The following is an 18,423-nucleotide window of genomic DNA, read 5'->3' as shown; positions in this document are numbered from 1 at the left end:
TTAATGGATTTAATGGCAGGGTAATACAGTGTGCGAGATAAGCTAGGGAACAGAAACAAATAACCAGGAGGATCATGTGACTAAAATGACGTCGGCAAGGCGTCGGGACGTAGCCCGCCGCTTTAGAGTTGGTTGCCGAGCAACAGAACGGGACTTCCGGTTACCGGATTTTGTGTTCTGGAGGCTGTGAGGCCCGGCGGTGAGGATTCGTTATAGTAAGGTGTGGGGTCGTGTTGGCGGGTGCAGCATGGCCGGGGCCCTGAGGCCACCGAGCACGGCCCATGGGGGCGCCATGCTGCTTATTGTTAACATGTTAGTTGCCGGCCAGTGGCCACTATATACAGTGTGGATAGAGCGGTGCACTTGTATGTTAGAGATACCAGTGTGTGCATATATATATATCATTTTTTTTTAACCCTTTGGAATTTGCAATCTGTATTTAACCCTATAAGGACGTGCCATATTTAGGTTTTCAGGACAAGACTTTTTTTTAGTTTATTTTTTTTCATCTGCACCTTCGGAGAGCCATACATTTTTCGTTTTCAAAGGCGTAGCTTGTTTTTTTGTTAGACAAGTAATTTTTTTATTGCCACTGTTACGGTGTACAAGGTGAAAAATAAGAAAAATGACCCATTTTTTTGGGTTGCGCTGTTCTGTGCAGTGGGAGTGACGTGATGTTATTTGTCATTTGTGTAGCGTTTTTACGTTTGCTGTTTTTGACACATCAGAACCTACAGGGAATCTGTCAGCAGCGCCCTCCAGCTCCGGCTGGTTGCAGAGACACACGGCCGCCGTTCACCTGATTAAAACAATGTTTTTGTTTAGTTGATCTGAGGCTCCATTCCCGAGTTCTGACACTTTTTGTTTTAAATGTGCAAATTAAATTGAGGGCGTCATTGTCACCCCCCAAGCCTCACTCGTTTCGGGGGGGGGGGGGGGGGTGAGCAGCTGCTTTACCATTGCTGGGCCATGTCACTGTGGAGCTTGGGAGCAATGGCGACACCCTCATTGCACCAAAGGCTGAGTCTGCATATTAAGAAAAAGCATCAGAACTCTGGACCGGAGCCTCGGATCAACAAAAGAATAACAGCGATTTAATCAGGTGAACGGCAGCCATGTGTCTGGATAGGGAGGTCGCTACTGGCAGATTTCCTTTAGAGAGTTATACCCATCTCAGACATCAGTGACCTATCGCTAGGATGTGCCTTCGATGTCAGATAGAAGCAGAGGTGGGACCTGCACCTATCTCCAGAATCTGGCCCCAGCGTCTTCTCTATTCACTGCTATGGAACTTAAAGGGGTTATCCAATAATGACCCCCAGTGCCCGGGCCCCTCGTATACATTATACTTACCTGCTCCCCGGCACCCACATCGCTCTGGATCCCTGTGTGGCCACTGCTGCATCTCCCCATCGCTCCCCCAGAACAGAAAAAATTGATCCTGTAAAAAAAAAAAAAAAAAAAACAGATCCTGTGCGTCAGTTAGGCACATTTAGCATCCATTTGATCCATTTCCGCCTGAGATCCATTCAAGTCTCAAACGGATGTCAGTTGTCCATAACTGGTTCACAGGGTCCGTTGTTTTTCTTTTCTTCTGATCAGTGATGTGAACCTGGCTTTACTCTGAAAGAAGTGATAATGGGGAGATGATGCGTTTCTTTTTGGGTTAATTTCTATATATTTTTCCCCAGGTCTTCACCATGAATAAAGATGCTCAGATGAGGGCTGTAATCAACCAGAAGCTCATTGAAACTGGAGAGAGGGAGCGGTAAGTACCTCTGTAACTGCCTCCTATAGACCCCTGGCTCTAATGGCAGCTTTAGATACCCATCTGGAGATTCCCCATTTGGCATAAAACAGCTTAAAGAGGACCTTTCATGTTTTTTTATTTATTAAGAAAAAAAAACTTTACTTGCTGATGCTGCCACCCTGCCTGATTATTATTATTATTTTTATACCGCTCCTTCTCCCCGCTGTGCCCCCCCCCCTGCAGTTTTCCCGCTCAGTATGTTAATACTAATCATCGGTACAGGGAGGAGGAGACGTCAGGGTTTCTCAATGGGCGTCTCCTTCTCCCTGGCTGTGCCGCAATCCAGTCACAGCCAGGGAGAAGGAGACGCCCATTGAAAAACCCTGGCGTCTCCTCCTCCCTGTACTGATGCTCAGTATTAGCATACTGAGCAGGAAAACTGCAGGGGGGCATAAGAGCGGTATTTAAAAAAAAAATCAGGCAGGGTGGCAGCATCAGCAAGTAAAGTTTTTTTTCTTAACTTAATAAAAAAACATGAAAGGTCATCTTTAACCCCCTCCATGTCATCCACTGGTGATGCACAGCGCTGGGGTCTAGTCATTTTTACCTACAGACGTTCATTTACCGTGTTGTGATGGCAGGGCATAGCAATCGTGCCCACGCAATCTCTCCTGGCGGACCCACACCTGGTAGCGATGGACAGAATTACAAAGAAAGACCAATTTAACCCCTTAAGGTTAAACTTTGGTCAGTAGTGAAGTAGTTATTCATAGAGGGGTTGGAGTTGCCTATTTCACCCTACCGCCACCTCTCAGTCATGCCAACTTGTTTCCCTGGTAGGTAAGGCTGCGTTCACATCTTTGTAAGCGGCACAAAGCAACCTGCCAGATCCCCTTTTTCACCGCCAGATCCTCATTGACCGCAGTGAGGTCCTGTGGTGGTCCGGCTGATTTCCTGCACAAATGGCAGGTTTCGTCTGGACAAAAACTGTTGCGTTCAACGCCGGATCTCCAGAAGAGATATTTTTTCTTTCCTACCGTGGTGTTGGGAATGCTTTAATGGGGTCAAAACTACTTAGGACATGAGATGTGGGCCAAGCACTAAGCCTTCCCTATGTTGCCCGAACTGCCCCATGTAATGACCTCTATGCTCCCTAAGTGGCCAAGGAAAGAAAAAAAGATACTTGTGTCTTGTCCAAGCCTCCGTCTGAGACCTCTTTAGCCCTGCAGCCTGAGATGCCCGCTTCCCTGCGCCATTTGTATACCGCCTCACCTAATGGCCTGTCAAGATGAGTGGCGGGCTAGACAGCCATGGGCTCCCGTGCCCCTCTGCAGTATTCAACTGTATCACCATCAGGAAAACGGTGACACAACTGAATTTAGGAGAGCACCTGTGGCTGCCAACTTAAGGTTGTATTCCTTCGTATGAACGCTCGTTAGCCATCATCTTGCAGCATAATACTGCTGCCGATTGCCAATGATGGGGCAATCTAAATCTTTTGACAAAAAAATTATAATAGTTTTTCGGCAGCAGATCATGCTGTCTAATAGCAATATGCCCCCGGCAAACCACTACACAGCATGCGGACGAGCGATGGCATACCGATTGCTCCTCCCCATGCTGCGGATTATATTACTGCATATAACAGCAGTGGTCTCCTCCGCTAGCGAGCAGGCGATTGCTGGGAAGGAACGCTTCCCTCCCGACAGTCACTTGCTCAATCGGCCTGTGTAATCCAGGCTTTAGATACACGAATACCTGATGCTTCCAGCATCAATATGTATCCAGCCAGAGGCAGACATCTGCCCACTGGGAAATTTCCCTGTAGATTTTAAAGTCGCGACTTTCATCATACGTGTATCGCAGTGGGCGTGAAGGGGTTAATGCACACGCAGTAGCATTAATGCGGCCTAGTTAAGTTACTTTAAATTGGTCAGCATTACAGCGGACGTGTCCAGTAAGGAATGGTGGATTTAGACGAACCAATAATGGTCCAGAACGACCATTCCTGCGAACGCACTTTCCCAATAGTCTAAATATGCCGCCTATCGCCCGATGAACAAGCAAAATGCTTTTGTCGAGTGATCCTGTCATTAGTGCAGGCACCACTGATCACGGTTTCTGGGCAGCACATCTCGTGGTCTAAACAGCGATCTGCTGCCCAGAAACAATGATTCTGTACGGGGGATCGCAATAGAGATCTCTTGTCCTCACACTGTGAAGGAGATCACTGCATGTAAATGCAGCGTTCTCCTCCACTGAGCGAGCAGCCAACTCTCGTGAAGTAACGCAATCGGCCGCTACGTCTGACAGTCTAAACCTGCCTTTAGGTTCTCGCCTCTCCGACCCACTTCTATCTCAAGATTGTGATCCCATTGTGTGCTGCCATGAATGGAGGGCAGGACGCTCACACACTCCTCCATTTACTGCTAATAGACAAGAGGGCGAGCGTGTCTGTCTGCTCTCCATTCACTGCAAAGAAGCGCTCCTATAGCTCTGTAGACAGAAAAATGAAAAAGTTATTGGTGTCAGACTATGGCGATGCAAATACATGTTTTTTTAATAGGTTCCCTGCTTAAATGGTGACCTCTTAATGTTACGTATGGCTACATATTATTTATTTTAATGAATGTACATTTTGTGCCCCTCCTTGGCTAAAAAACACTCCTAAAAATTGCACAGCAGTTTTTTTTTCTTGACGTTTCTTGTCCTTTTTGCTGGAAGGCGGCCGTATCTCTGGCGGTCCCCATTATAGGTAATAGGGCCAGACGGGGACTTGCAAGCTTAAAGGGGTTTTCCCATCTCAGACAATAAGGGCTGTAGGGATTCGCTCTGGTAGTTAGGACTAGCGGATGCAGTATAGAGGCAAAGTACACAGTTCTTGAATCGAACAGCGGTGTTTATTCACACATTGGTGTATAACAAAATGCAGATAAGGTGTATCACAAAACGCAGGTGGCTTGGTGTTTGTTCACACACAAGGAAAGTCCATAAACAATAAGTCCCCTTTTCTCCTGGGTGTTAATTCACACCAGTTCACAGCACACAGACTCCTGAGCTCCACTGTCAGAGGGAGGTAAATACACCACACCTGGCAGTGCTGGCCAGTTTTTATACCTGGCAAAACCTGGCCTGGAGCATGAGGAGTAGTCGCCCACGCAGCACTTTGACTACTCCTAGTAAGAGCTGTCCCGGATCAGCTATGACAGCTATGCTAATTCTCAAGGTGTCAATTAGTAATAGCTGCTGCTGACACACAAAATGCCGGCTCTTACTTCACCGAGGCCAGGAACCTTGGTGACACATACCTTCCATCCACGATGATTCGAGGTACCTTCTTACAGGGCATGTCGCTAGGATCTGCCCCCATTGTCTGATAGGTGCGGGTCCTACCTCTGGGACCCCCACCTACACCAAGAATGGAGCCCCAAAAATTGGCCACCCTCCATTCATTTCTGTGGGGCCATCGAAAATAGCCGAGTGCTGGCTCGGCTATTTCCATTGGCCCCAAAGAAATTAATGGGAGTGTTGGCCGCGCAAATGCAGTGCGCTCCCTTTCATTACTATGGGGAGAGCGCTTGACGGTGGCCAGACCTTGGGAAACCCGGGATCCTCCAGCCACCATCTTCCCCACTTCTCAGTTTTGGCGCGGGTCTCAGAGGTGGGTCCTGAACCTATCAGACAATGGGGGCATATCCTAGCAATATTCCCCCATTGTCTTATTTGGAAATACCCCTTTGGGCAGGCTGCTCTGGCTGGGCTTTTAATCGCTGTATTGCATCCTCTGGATTCCAGCACGCATCGTTGAGGTACCCATGTTGACCTGTGAACAATGGTTTGTACCAGACATAGTGAGCGTGAACAGAATGTGAAAAATCCGAAGCTCTGTCATGTCATGGGAGCATGCAAAAATGTTACGTCATTGAGGCTTAACCGAATACAGAACTACTCATCACTTTCTTCCTTCATTCTTCTTTGCAGAACCGGTCATGCTCTGTTGAGTCGCATAGGGGACTGTGATTGACCAGCTATTTTCAAGGTCAACCACAAATTCTTAGTTCGATTGAAGTCCAGGCTCTAACTTGGCCACTTCACAATACTTCTAAGCTGTCTATGTATACTTTTGGCTATAGTATGTTGTAGGGGTTGTTGCCTTGCAGGAAGATGAATTGCCGTGCTCTTGTGGACTGCAGCAGGTTGTTTTTCTCTCTATATTTTAAAGCATTAATGAACCATCCCCATTGACACTACTTTACAGCCGGGCTCAGATACGCTCTCATTAGACCATTAAACCTTTTTTCCCACTCGATGGGATGATTTCCAGTCAATGTCATCAAATTGTTCCCTATGTCATTGCAGGTGCAATAACCGATAAAATAATAATCTTTCTAAACCTGAATGTATGAGGAAGGTCTCTGCACGGTGTGAAGAATCTGGGGAGGATTGTCCGCATGCCCCCATCACCGCACATATTTGGCATGCCTTTCTCTCGCCGTCTGGAGACCTTAACCCTACATAAATAAATGTCACACAAAGACGCGATTTGTTGTGGTTTGCATGTGGAAAATACGTTTTTTCTTATCTCCGCAAATCAGGCGTAATGACAGTCAGTTATTCCTTAAAATAACACTTTATTATTCTTGGTGTAAAAGTTGAGCTATCTTTAACCAGAAAGAAGGCTATTTTGGAGATTCACACAAAGGGTGTGACATATAACATGGTGGCACTGGTGTCCATGCTGTGTCAGCCCCTCTACAGGCGGCCAGGAATGCTAACAGAAATGTCTTAAGGTAATCTGTAGAAGATGAGATTAAAATTGAGGACCCACCCCCCAGTTGTTGATAGCCTTTTAAAGGCTAACTGAAAAAATGACACAATTGCAAGCTTTGAGACGACTTAAAAGGGTCCTCTGGATAGGTCATTAGCATCTAATCGGATCGGTGGGGGGACCCCTGCCGATCAGCTCCTGGGAGTGCGCAGCGGTCTTATCGCACTCATCCAAACACAGCACCCGTACATTGTATAGCGGCTGTGCTTGGAATCACGCTCAGTCCCATTCGCTTCTATGAGGCTGAGATGAGCCTAGGCCACGAGACCGATGAACATGTCGTCACTCTGCCTAGGGAAAGCTGAGAGAAGGCCATGGCGCTACTACCAGCGCCTCTGGCTTCTCAAACAGCTGATCAACGGGGGTCCGAGGTGTCAGATCCGCACCAATCAGATACTGAGGATAAGTCATCAGTATTAAAATCTCGGAAAACCCCTTTAAGCCTCTTCCTCGGGCATCTTTTAGGACAGCATCTGGAGAGTCACATATTTATACACCAAAGTACATAGGAACAATGAGGTAGATGAGACGAGCGATGTAAAGCAAATCAATATGAGTGGAGGAGGAAACGGTTACAGCAGTAAATTGTTGTAGTGACTATGGATGAGGAGTGTGAAAGTTTTATTGTTTTCTAATACATATCCCGACATGAATGTGAAAAAGCAAAGAGATCTGAGGGGCACATTCCTTCAGAGATGTAGATAGAAGGACATAATTCCATGAGGCACGGTCATTCCTCGTCATGGGCTCGTGTTCCCAGACTCTTCTGTCTTTCTGAGTTTTGAAATTCCCTTTTTAATATCGAGACTTTCATGTCTGTGGCGTTGTGGTCATGGCTGCAAAAGTGTTTCGGTGGAAGCAGATCTTTCCTTTCTTCTTTTATTGTGCAGCGATAAGAGTTAATTTTTGTTCTAAGCATTAGTGTAAGAATGAGCTCTCATCACCTCAAACAATGATTTTACATCGTTCTGGGCATGTGTGTGCTATCAGTGGGGAGAGAGGAGAAGGCCGCTCCCTGACATCATCTGTCGGGCATGAGCCTGCCCCCTACAAGCAGCGTTTGCCTAATCCGTATGGGCAGCTCCTGACTGTTTCCCAACAGGTGAATAAAAGGGTGTGATTGGTAGCGCTGATGGACTACAAACCAGATTGCAGATATTACTGAGTGCACGTCGTCTGTATTGATAGATATATAACATTTATTTTTATTTATTTTTTCTATTTAAAGCCTTAAAGAACTCTTAAGAGCCAAACTGATTGAGTGCGGATGGAGGGACCAGCTGAAGGCGCACTGCAAAGGTATTGTCAAACTGTATTCTAGATGAGCCCCAGGACTAATACTTATATCTGTATTGTGCACCTGTGTGAGCGATACAGATGGTCTCTTTGGCGTAATATATTAATGATCTTGTAGAAGGCTTGCATAGTAAAATATGTATATATATATTTTTTTTTGCTGCTGCTGACACTAAACTGTGTAAAGTAATTAACACAGAACAGGACAGTATACTGTGTGTGTGTGTGTAATAAATATATATATATATATATATATATATATATATATATATATATATATATATATATATATATATATATATATATATATTAGTTATCAGTAACAAGCTTTCATAGGAACTCGCCTTCCCAATAATTGCCCCAATCTTTGGCTGCTATAAAGGCCCCTCAATCCCTTTTGCATAATGACCAACGTCTGTAATCATATGCTATGCAAAATCAATAAAAAAAGATAAATGATAAAGGCCCCTCAACACTGTCCAGTCACTGCTGACACTATTTCAGGAGACACCCTAGCATGAAGTGTCAGCTGTAAAGCCGGTATTAGACCTGCAGATTTTTTTTTCGTCAGTGTAATACTGCCGTCAATTGCCCGATGAACGAGCAAATGCTTGTTCATCCTGCAATACAAATCTTTTGACATGTTAAAAAAAATATACATCATGATCTGCCGCCGGCAAATAACTATACAGCATGGTGATGAGAGATGGCATAGGGATCGCTGCGGAGGAGATCTCTGCATGTAATAACAGCGGTCTACACCACCAGTGAGCAGGAGATTGCCAGGAGGGAACGCTTCCCTGCCGACAATCGCCTGCCGAATCAGCCTTTCTAATACAGGCTTTAGGGTTATAAGTCCCATTTGTACCCCAATTTTTTATTTTTTTTCAGATATTTTCTATTTGCCTGCCATGTCTGCATGGCGATATCCAAACTAGAAATCACATGACCACGGTACTCCACACAGCCTCCGCCGACGATACATCCATCTCTGTACATTTCTCTCTTTCGGGCATGTGATGAAGTGTAGCCCCCAGTCCTGGCACATAAACTCATAATATGGTGTCTATAGTGCTGCATGCACCAGGACTGGGGGCTGGGCTCCGTGAACAGAAGCCCACAAATAGTCAAGAATATTTTTGTAGATTTGCCGTATTCAGTCTTTCATTCCAGACATGTTGGTAGTTCCTTCCTAAGTCTTTTGCGCTGGACGTGACTCGTTTACTACAATGTTTGTGGTCTTTGTTCTAGATGTGATTAATGAGAAGGGACTTGAACATGTCACCGTTGATGATCTGGTTGCAGAAATTACTCCTAAAGGCAGAGGTGAGTGAGAACTATTATTCTAACTTGAGCCATAAATGGCCCAATCTTTAGGAGGGTTTACTGAACCAGTGAGAACTGAAAGGCTATACAGACCATCGGGGGCAATTTTTTAAGATTGGATTTTACTCATTTTGGGCTACTAATCATTTTTAAAAGTTATTTTGTCCTTCAGTTTCAGTCTATTTTCAGTCACTTTCTGTTTTTCACGTCGTGTTGCTGTTCTAAAGTGTGGATGTATATCCTTTTATCTATTTATGAGCTGTCTGGAGCTCAGACACGAGGTCTATACGTCTAGCCTTCAGAACAGCAACATGACAGGCCTCAGTGACAGTCTGCAGATAGACTGAAACTTCTTCTAAAAATTTTAATCAAGGCCAATTATTATTAGCCCAAAATGAGTAAAAATGCAATCATGAAAAAATGCCCCTAAATGTGTGCTCATATCCTTTAAGAATGACTTAAATTACTAAACGGTTATTTTCTGGCCAAGTCATTAACCCCCATCTCACACCATGCCGTAAATATACAGCATGGCAAGCATCTAGTTTCTACCACATGCTGTACATTCACGGTATGGTTATGGCATCGGTTCAGGAACAGAGCCGCTGCCATCGGCAGCAGGTGTCATCTGTAACGACCAAGATTGGTGCTGGCACCAGTCCTGGTCGTTCAACCCCCTTAGATGCTGTGGTCAGTAGCGACCGCAGCATCTAAGGGGTTTACAGAAGGAATGATCTCCCTCTCTTCCACATTAGGCCTCCACAATGCAATTTCAGAGTGCCGATGGTTGCTATGGTAATTAGAGGCCTTACAAAGGCCTTTGGTTCTGCCATGTGCCGAAACTTACCAGCCTACGCCATGTCTGTAACTACCTGATCTATAAAAGGATTAAGTTGCTTATGTGTCATTCCATGTCTAGTGGACCAATCTAGAAATCCGACCCTCTCCAAATTGAATACAATTTTGCACAGATGTTCCCTAGGGCCCTAAATTAAATCTTATATATTTTTTTTCATCGGGACCTCTGTTGGTTTCACAGTTTTAGGCAGCTGATGATGGACCAGCTGTAATGCCCTGCTTGCTGCGTAACCCAAAGTGGCAACTTTTTCAAGGCATAGTATCTTAAGTAGTTAAGTTAGGAGGCTGACATTTTGCAGGTTAGTAAAACTACTTAGTTTGTCTCCTTGCAAAGTTTGGTGCCTTAAGAAGAACTCAATTTTTACATGCCATCAAAATAGGCCAAAAAAAATAGAAAAAATGACCGTTAAGAGCCTACTTTGACTGCCCACTGCTCCTGACATGCCTGTCCGATCAGGCTGTAATTTTGCCAGGAGTTATGGCCCATACGATATATCTTAAGGTCACATACACAAGCTTTCCAACCAATTTGAAGACAAGATATGATTAGACAAAGAAATTACATTTCATATTTTTGCTACTATTGGGGTGGAAATATCTCAAATGTGTAATTTTTAATCTTTTTATTTTAATTTAATTAATCTGATCCCAAAGAGCATGTTTTATTCCACAAAAGTCACCCTGTTTTATCTTTGACCCGGTCCTTATGTTGGCCAGAACTAAGCATGTACCTATTTTGCATGCATGCATGAAGTTCAATACAAGGAGACATTTTTGGTGGCACATTTATCATCAATCTTGCATTGGACGACTCAGCTACTGCCACTTCAACAGAATTTTTGCCATTGCCAAGGAGCAATTTCCAACAACCAGAGAAGATAAGTAAAAACAAGAAAGTAAAAACACAACATGCATACTAAAATTGCTAAAAATACTGATTCCACAAGACTTCTCTTCCAATCTTTCTCAAATTGCACAAAGTTTTGAATTTCCTATCAATGTTCACCAAAACAACTTGTGAGATGACCTATATTGCCTGCCAAATGATGTTGTGGGTTTATGAAGGGAAGCAATGACATGCTCTTCTGGGACCCAGCAAGTGTCTCCGGAAAGGCCAGTAAAATGACCTTGCAGGACCATGTGGATGCAAGAAATTTATCAAACCATCATGCTCCTCAATTGAAACTTCACATTATATTGCCAATCCACCAGGAGTTATCATAGGTGCAAGCTACGTACTGGCCAGGTTGAAGACAGGATACAGATTGACATTCAGGTTCCAGAAGACTTGCAATAAATGAGGTTGCATCATTTGAAATTTTGCTAACACAAATATTAGTTGTATCAATGGGTTTGTATCTACATTGACGTAAAAATAAAAAAACTTTATGGGTCTTAGTTCTGGTGATGCAAAAAAAAAATTATAATGAAGGAATTTTATGTGACAGTTGTAAAACATGAAAAATAATAATCATTTAATAATGCCATAATCCTATCTACCCACAGAATAAAGTTATTATATCATATATACTACATTGTAAACCCTATTAAAAAAATCCCTAACAGAACTGCAAATTTTTACCCACATCCTAGAAAATGAAATAAAAAGCGACCAAAAAGCCTTATAGTACCAATAAAAACTATAGCCAGTCCTGTAAAAAACATAAAAGGCCTTCGCACAGCTACGTTGACTGTAAAATAAAAATGCTACCGATGTTCGTATAGGGCGATATAAAATACAACTGAGGCAAAAGTAGTAAAACATTAAAAAATTATATGTATTTGGTATAGTCATAATAGTATCATTCTGCAGAATAAATGTATCATACTGCATGGTGAACGTCTTAATAATGAAAAAACACTTACAGAATTAACATTTTTGCCCACCTTGCCTCCCCCAAAAAATAATAAAAAGCAATTAAAAAAAGCCAAATGTACCAATAAAAACTACATCTTGTCCAGCTAGAAAAATTACCCTCCTTATCTCCATGTTAGAAAATTCAGATGCAATCCTGAGCGCTGCAGTGTCCCAAAACAGCCCTTATGACCACATATAGGGTATTTATGTATTGAGGAGACGTTAAATAACAGATTATTTGGTACTTTTTCACCTTTTCTAGTCCTTGCAAAAATAAAAAATGGGGCTAAAGCAACGTACTATTGAGGAAAAATAATATTTTCGCAGTCCAGTGTTAGGTAATTCTGTGTGACACACCTGTGGGGTCAAAACCACCTGTACGCCCCTAACTGAATTCCTTGGGGTGCAGTTTAAAAAAATCGGGGTTTTCCACTGTACAGGTACCTCAGGGGTGTTGCAAGCTTGACATGGCACCCAAAACCCATCTGGGTTTCAAAAGCCAAATGGTGCTCCTTCTCTTCAGAGCCCTGCTGTGTGTCCAGACAGCAGGTTATGACCACGTATGGGGCATTACCATATTCTAAAGAAATTGCATAACAATTTTTGGGGTGTTTTTTTCTCTCGTTATCCTTTGTAAAAATGACAAAAAAAATTGAGCTAAAAGTACATATTATTTTGTTTTTCATGCCCTAATTCTAATAAATTCTATGAAACCTGTGGAGTCAAAATGCTCACTGCTTCCCTTTTGAGAGATTTAGTTTTCAAAATAGGACCTTTTGGTGATATTTATGTTTTAGCAACTCCAAGGTCTCTGCAAACCTGAAATGGTGTCTGAAAAACTTTCTTAAAAAAATAGGGGCCCCAAAATCCACAAGGTACTCCTTCAATTCTGGGGCCTGTATTTTATTTAGGTAGCACTCCAGGGACATATATGGGATATTTCTAAAAACTTTAGAATCTTTGTAATAAATTTGGAGTGTTCGTTCTATTTCATCATCTGCTGTGTCCCGAAAAAATAGATAAAAATAGAAAATCTGCCAAAAATGTTTTACCTCAATTTTGCATTAATCTCTGTAAAACACCTAAAAGATTAACAAACTTTCTAAATGCCATTTTGATTCCTTTGAACGGTGCAGTTTTTATAATGGGGTAATTTATGGACAGTTACTATGATACAGGCCTCTCAAAGTCACTTCCTCCGAACGGAATTGGTCAAATAGGATTTGGAAATTTTCTTTACAATTGCTGCTAAAAAGTTGAAAGCCCGTTAACATGTCCAAAAAGGTAAATTAATAAAAGTACAATTGAACAATGATGCTGACATAAAGTGGACATACAGTAAATATGAATTAGCAAGTATATTGTGAGCTAGGAATATCCGTCTTAAGAGCAGAGAAATTTCGATTTGGTAAGGTGCAAAGTTTGTGAAATTTTCATTAAATTTTGATTTAAAAAAAATAAATAAATTAAAACAAAATTAATTATTAAAAATTTATCACTGACAGTACAATGTGTTAAAAGAATTGCTTGGCTAAGTAAAAGCACTCCAAAGTTATTACCACATAATGTGACACACGTCAGGGTTGAAAAATCGGGTTTTGTCCTTCAGGTCAAAAGAGGCTTCATCTTTAAGGGGTTAATAATTAGTCATCATGAATGGCCTATAGCGAAGTACGTGACAAACGTTTCCTATGAAGACCAAGGCGCATGCTGCTTTCTTAGCTCCTTTCCACTTCTAGCAGTTGTCAGGAGTAGCAGCAGTCGAACCCCCGCTGGTTGAACATTATGTGTCACTAATGTCCATCGTGGACATGCCCTCTAGAGGTTATTCAAAATTGTTTTTCTAAACCAGTGTTAGGGATTTTGGGTTAAAAGAGAGGAGCTCCAACTTAAGGGACCTTATCTGTTAGAGAGAAATGTGACTACAAAGTGCATCTTTTACTCTGAAAGACCCAATACATCTTTACATTACATAGGCAGCATATAGATTTCAGTTAGAACTAGAATGTTATGCTTAACCCCTTGCACATAATGCCGTACATGTACAGCATTATGCTCAAGAGCTTTTAGGGAGGGGGATGCTGCACTAACTCCACCAATACATAGGCTAGTGCTGGCTGTATAGTACAGTAGGCACCCGGCCAGAATGACCGAGATCGGCAGTGACGCCGAAACCAGTCGTTTAACCACTCAATAGCGATCGTGGCATCTGGAGGTTAGGCAGATGAATGGGGCTCCCTTTACCTTCTGATTGGAGACCCTGCAGTGAAATCGCTGGGCTCCGATCAGTTAATATGACCATTTGGGGCCCGCTGAAGGTTCCCAGGCCTGTTGTGGAAACTGCCTGTGAAGCTGTGCACAAGGCACAGCTCAGCAAGCAGAGCGTCGGAATCCCATTGACCATAATAGTTCTCTAATATAGTCTGAGACAAACGATCAGAAGATCACAGGTTATAGCCCCCTAAGGTTGTTTAAATATAGAGAGAATCTGAATCGCACATCCTCATTCCTATACTCCTCATATAACAACTTTTTGCAATTTGCAGCATTTCTTTTGATAAAACAGCCCTCTAAGGCCCTCTGAGTTTTTGAGTAAAATATGAAAAATAAAAAATAAACATAACAGGTATTGCCATGTCTGAAAACGTCTTAACTATTAAAATATTAAATATTTTCCTGCACTGTGAATGCCGTCGCCTTCTTCCCCCTAAAACATTTAATAACGATGATCAAGAAGTCGTACGTACCCCAACAATGGTACCAATAAAAAGTACAGTTCGCCCTGCAAAAAACAAGCCCTCATACAGCTCTGTAGACAGAAATATAAAAAAAATAAACGCTATGGCTGTCACTGTCAGAAAATGACAATGCAAAGAATTTTTTATTTTTTTTTGTTACAGTAATGAAATGAAAATAATACAAACTTGATATTGCCTTAATTGTACTGACCTGCAGAATAAGGACACTCTGGCCTTTTTTTTAGCACATAGTGAATGTTGTAATATTAAAACCCAAAAACTACGTTCCCATTTTCTTATACAAAACATGATAAATGGTGCCATTTAAAAATAAAAATAAAATCTTGTCCTGCAAAAAAATAAGCCCTTGTATGGCTATGTGAACGGAAAATTTAAAAAGTTATGGCTCTTGGAATGTGGGGAGGAAAAATCTAAAATGCGATTACGAAAATGGGCCTAGTCTTTAAAGGCCATGTACACCTTCAGGGGCAATTTTTTTCTATTTTGAATTTTACTCATTTTGGGCTAAAAATCATTTTTTTTAAATTGGTTTTTAAAATATTGAGCTGTTATGTCACAAATAGTTAACAGTTTTTCTGGTTCTGTGAATGGTATTTTCACTTTGGGATCATCTAATAACCCTTAAAGAGGACCTTTCACTTGTATAAACTATGTGAACTGACTATGCTGCCATATAGAGCGGCGCCCGGGGATCTCACTGCACTTACTATTATCCCCGGGCGCCGCTCCGTTCTCCCGTTATAGGCTCCGGTACCTTTGCTTCTTAAGTTATAGTAGGCGGGTCTTCCCTTGTCCTGTGGGCGTCTCCTTCTCCTAGGCTGCAGCGCTGGCCAATCGCAGCGCACAGCTCACAGCCTGGGAGGTTTTTTCTCCCAGGCTGTGAGCTGTGCGCTGCGATTGGCCAGCGCTGCAGCCTAGGAGAAGGAGACGCCCACAGGACAAGGGAAGACCCGCCTACTATAACTTAAGAAGCAAAGGTACCGGAGCCTATAACGGGAGAACGGAGCGGCGCCCGGGGATAATAGTAAGTGCAGTGAGATCCCCGGGCGCCGCTCTATATGGCAGCATACTCAGTTCACATAGTTTATACAAGTGAAAGGTCCTCTTTAACTCTAAATTACTAAAAGGTCATAGACACTTATTTAAGCCACAACGGAGGGAAGGAAGCGGTCTTACATTTAAAAGCGGCGGAGGATCCGCAGAAGTTATATAGAGATCGGCGCCTGTTCATAACTCCGGCGATGCACCACCAACTATAGAGCTGATTAAGACCAGCATCTAAAACGCTGGTCTTAATAAATTTGCCCCTATACTTTCGGAAAGTAGACACCTGACACATTGTGAAAATGAACCTTTATGAATCCACACAAAGCGTATGGTAAGTAAATCTCTATGTCCATGATGGCAGCTGAAAGTCTGACCTGTCTGTTCATCTTCTTCTTCCAGCCCTGGTGCCTGACAGTGTGAAGAAAGAGCTGCTACAGAGGATAAGGGCTTTCCTCGCCCAGCACGCCAGTCTTTAACTTCTTTTGCCTTTTTTTCTTCTTTTTTTTTATTTTTATTTTTTATGTGATACGTGTCTTTTGCACAATTTGTTTTCCATTACCAAGTTGTTTTTTTACTTATTTTGTAGCATGTTTTAACCAAATAAAATCATGCCAAATGAATAGTCTTACACGCCCCTTTATTATTTGAAGCATTGTTTGATAGCTTTGTGGCGGTAGTCATATTTCAAGATAACTTAATATAACTAGCAGCCTGAAGCTGCACTACTGAGAGATTCATTTGGCTTAGGCCTCATGCACACGACCGTGCCGCTTTTTGCGGTCTGCAAACCGCAGATCCACAAAAAAACAGAAGCCGCCCGTGTGCCTTCCGCAATTAAAGGAACGGGCGGCCCATTGTAGAAATGCCTATTCTTGTCCGCAAAACGGACAAGAATAGGACATGTTCTATTTTTTTATTTTTTTTTGCGGGGCCACGGAACGGAGCAACGGATGCAGAAAGCACACTGAGTGCTGTCCGCATCTTTTGCGGCCCGATTGAAGTGAATGGGTCCGCATCTGAGCCGCCAAAACGGCGGCTCGGATGCGGACCCAAACAACGGCTGTGTGCATGAGGCCTTATGTGAAGAAGATTGAATGTTCCAGATAGGCTCACATAACCTTATCCATTTTACCTGGCATGTATAGTGGTGCTTGTGTTTATTTGGGGGGAGATCAGTGTATTCAGTGATTTTGATCCATACAAGGTTTCCATGACGGGACACGTTTTTCACACTTGCAGTAAATGCTCAATAAACATCCTTTTAGAAATCTCTTCAGGTATTGCTCCTTTAAGGAGATACTAAGGCCTTATTCACATATTCTGATTCCCGGACGTGTGCTGCCCATGTTCTCTGCAGACATTTTAGGGCCCATTCACACGACCGTATTTTTGTTTCCGCATGCCTTCTGCTTTTTTGCAGATCAAATGCAAACCTATTCGTTTCTATGGGACCGGAAAATCCACACCGTGTGCTATCCCCTTCCGTATGTCCGTTCCGTATGTCCACATAAAAGATAGAACATGTCCTATACTTGTCTGCAAAATGCGGTCCATGGCCCCATTCAAGAATGTGTTCCGTATGCAATCCGTATTTTGCGGATCCTTGTCCACAAACTTAATGCCCTGTCAGGTCACCTTTAAATCTATAAAAAATTATACTTTACGTTGTTTTTTTTGCGGATCCACAAAAAAAACGGAATACACACTGAAACATACCTTCCGTATATTGCGGACATGCAGAAAGTATGCGGAAGTAACACGGAATAGATTTTTGTGGAACAATGGATCCGCATTTTGCGGACCGCAAACAACATATGGTCGTGTAAATGGACCCTTAATGTGTGTATTCACACATCAGTGCTTTAGCATGGGCCATGGGTTTGTGGTTTTAGCACAGAAACATGCCTTATGTTTGTCCGTGTTAAGGCTACATTCACACGACCGTATGTGTTTTGCAGTCCGCAATAAATACGGATGACGTCCTTCAGGCATCCGTATTGCATCATTTAATTATTTTTTGTGTGGATCCATTGTAAAAATGCCTATCCTTGTCCGCAAAACGGACAAGAATAGGACATGCTCTATATTTTTGCAGGGCTACGGAACAGACAGTGTGCTGTCCGCATTTTTTGCAGACCCATCAAAATGAATGGGTCCTCATCCAATCCACACAAAAAAATACTGAACGAACACTGACACAAAATGCGTCTGTGGGCATTAGGCCTCATGGATCCATCACACCTATTGTAATCTATTGGATTGTGAAAAACGCAGACCCAACACGGATGCCATTTATAGGAGATGCTCTGAAAATTTATTTTCAGCTGTGCAGTGTCTTTGCAACACGGATGACACTCGGACCAAACACGAATGCTTCACAGAAACCTTCACGAGTGAATCGCTGATTCTCGGATTTCATCACAGACGAGTGAATAAGGCCTAATCCTGTGAACCTATTCTGTGCTGCTTTCTGTGCCAATCAATGGGATTACTGGTTGGATTTGTAGAAAAACCTGACCACATCAACACTGCTATGTAGACATAGATGTGTGTAAAGGTGTCTATAGGCATTACATCAGGCATGCTTAACCTGCGGCCCTCCAGCTGTTGGAAAACTACAACTCTCATTATTCCCGGACAGCCTACAGCTATCAGCCTACAGAAGGGCATGGTGGGAGTTGTAGTTTTACAACACCTGGAG

The 18,423-nt window shown here is 42.8% G+C and overlaps 1 protein-coding gene across 3 annotated transcripts; it reads left to right on the top strand.

Annotated features, from left to right (window-relative positions):
- The first annotated feature begins 118 nt into the window (after positions 1 to 118).
- On the top strand, positions 119 to 16,342 carry ENY2 (ENY2 transcription and export complex 2 subunit). Of its 3 annotated transcripts, none has more exons than XM_044294162.1 (5): positions 119 to 199; positions 1,692 to 1,768; positions 7,807 to 7,877; positions 9,126 to 9,200; positions 16,122 to 16,342. In XM_044294162.1, the coding sequence occupies exons 2-5, from the start codon at positions 1,701 to 1,703 to the stop codon at positions 16,196 to 16,198; spliced, it is 291 nt and encodes a 96-aa protein (XP_044150097.1). In that variant the 5' UTR covers positions 119 to 199; positions 1,692 to 1,700; the 3' UTR covers positions 16,199 to 16,342. The 3 variants fall into 3 exon arrangements, with proteins under 3 accessions (XP_044150097.1, XP_044150098.1, XP_044150099.1); XM_044294163.1 differs by having other exon boundaries at positions 148 to 220; XM_044294164.1 differs by having other exon boundaries at positions 158 to 215.
- The last annotated feature ends 2,081 nt before the right edge of the window (positions 16,343 to 18,423 follow it).

This window comes from Bufo gargarizans, chromosome 5 (assembly GCF_014858855.1).
Source record: "Bufo gargarizans isolate SCDJY-AF-19 chromosome 5, ASM1485885v1, whole genome shotgun sequence".
NCBI lineage: Eukaryota > Metazoa > Chordata > Amphibia > Anura > Bufonidae > Bufo > Bufo gargarizans.
Note: the sequence above shows the minus strand (reverse complement) of the source record. Positions and strands in the feature narration are given on the sequence as shown.